Consider the following 1,981-nt stretch of genomic DNA (forward strand, 5'->3'; position numbering starts at 1 on the left):
CGGTTCAAACGAGTCACTGGTCCAGCTTTTAGATTAGTGGGCTCGAGATGTACCATGAGATCAGACGGTTTCGGCGGGCTAGACCGGAGCCTCGAACCGAGATGGAGACCATGGCAGCACGCCGGTGGACCCGACAGCGGCGGCTGGTCCTTCCTCGTGCCGAACTGATGACGCCTGTCGCTCCTGAAATTACCAAAATGCCCTTCCACGGGGTTGCTCCTCCCGAAGCAGTTACACCGTTCTCTTATTACGTTGTAAGTTTTGATTGGTTAGTCCGGCAAACAACGTTGGTGGGCTCCACAGGAGATGAGAACGGCATTCCTGAGGTTACGCTCGTTTCCGTAATACAGATCTGGGATGTACGATCAGAGCCGTTGAAACCATGAGTCCCATTCTGAGACTACAATTAGTGGAAAGGGGGCATTTCGGGAATTGAGTAGATGATAAGGTCGCAGTACCTCGCCACTCCCCCACCTTCAACCTTTTCCTTTATTTGTCCACTTCTCTGCTCCCCTCGTCGCGCGCTCTCTCTCTCGCCCGAGATCCGGTTGGAACTCTTCTAGGTCTGTGTCTCTTAATCGAAAACTAGTGTGTTCTCCAAAGAAAAAGAGTGATCGAAGCTTCTTTTTTTTTCCGTTAATCTTGGGGATTTTCTGGATCTTTGAGGTGGGAATAATTAAGAGATGCCTCTCTAGTGATTTTTACTGTATTTTTTTTGAAATTTTTGATCCTTGAGCTGTTCTCAACTCGGGGTTCTTGAAATCGTTTTGAGAATTCTTTTGATGAAACCGCGAATCGAATCCTATAGTTTGATCTGTGGCTCCGTGCGATGAGCCGCAGGCCAAGTATCTCCGGCAAGCCGGAGAAGTTCTCCGAGCACGTGACCACGACCAGGAAGACGGTTTCCGGCAACAAACTTGCTGGAGATCTGAAAAGACATGGGGCGGAGGGGCGCTGCCTGCGGAAGGTCGTCCGGATCTCCTTCACCGACGCGGATGCTACAGATTCCTCGTCGAGCGACGAGGAAGCCGGCGGAATAGCCCGGCGGCGGGTGAAGCGGCACGTGCACGAGATAGGGATCGAGGTGGTCCCCACGGCTCGCCAGGTACCGCTGCCGAAGCGGCCGGCGAGGGGGCCGGAGGCGAACGATCGGAAGAGGTTCCGCGGCGTCCGGAGACGGCCATGGGGCCGCTGGGCGGCGGAGATCCGCGACCCGACTCGGCGGAAGCGGGTGTGGCTCGGGACCTTCGACACGGCCGAGGAAGCGGCCGCCGTGTATGACAGCGCCGCCGTCAAGTTAAAAGGAGCCAACGCCGTCACGAACTTCCCCACCGAACCGGCGGTCGCCGTCACCAACGACTCCTCCGGCAAGAGCGACGATTCCTCCTACCCCTTCCCCTCCCCGACGTCCGTCCTCCGTCTAGGCGGAGACCAGAGGCCGTTCGACTTTCTCGGCTACGGCGACGTGGACGCCTTCGGCTTCAGTGTGGAGCCGCCGTTGTGTTGGACGGACTTCTACTTACCCAAGCGGCAGTACTGGGAAGCGGATGAGTTCGGCGACTTCGACGCCGACGATTTCTCGCTCGAAATCGTTACCTTCTAGTACTTCCAAATACGAGGACGAAAATACCCTAATCACACTCAGGTGCCAGCGTGCATCCTCCATGGGTAGTATCGTCTTTTCCTATTAGCAATTTTCCCCTGTTGAGTGTGTAACGGCGAGTTTTTGTTAGTGGAGTGGCGATAGTTTCCTGGCTATTTATTCATATTATTTTATTTTAGTTATAAAAATGGTTAAATTAACACATTCTTTTTGTGTGTGTGGGACACGCGGACGTCGGGGGGAAGGATACCGTTCCTTAAATGCCACGCCTCTCCCGCGTGGAAAAGCCGGAGATCTCTCCCTTCTTTTCTAAAAAAAAAATTTAAGACAATTGTACTCTAATAGCAATAAAAATTGTGAAATGATCACGTTGCACGA

At 53.5% G+C, this 1,981-nt stretch overlaps 1 protein-coding gene across 1 annotated transcript; it reads left to right on the plus strand.

Moving 5' to 3' along the window:
* Nucleotides 1–463: 463 nt before the first annotated feature.
* LOC103722174 (pathogenesis-related genes transcriptional activator PTI6-like) lies at nt 464–1,981 on the plus strand. Its single transcript, XM_008812628.4, has one exon. The coding sequence runs from the start codon at nt 830–832 to the stop codon at nt 1,601–1,603; it is 774 nt and encodes a 257-aa protein (XP_008810850.1). The 5' UTR covers nt 464–829; the 3' UTR covers nt 1,604–1,981.

Source organism: Phoenix dactylifera, chromosome 13 (assembly GCF_009389715.1).
Source record: "Phoenix dactylifera cultivar Barhee BC4 chromosome 13, palm_55x_up_171113_PBpolish2nd_filt_p, whole genome shotgun sequence".
In the NCBI taxonomy this organism is placed as follows: domain Eukaryota; kingdom Viridiplantae; phylum Streptophyta; class Magnoliopsida; order Arecales; family Arecaceae; genus Phoenix; species Phoenix dactylifera.

Coding starts and splice junctions, on each gene's coding strand:
- LOC103722174 (XM_008812628.4), top strand. CDS start 830: ATGAGCCGCAGGCCAAGTATCTCCGGCAAGCCGGAGAAGTTCTCCGAG.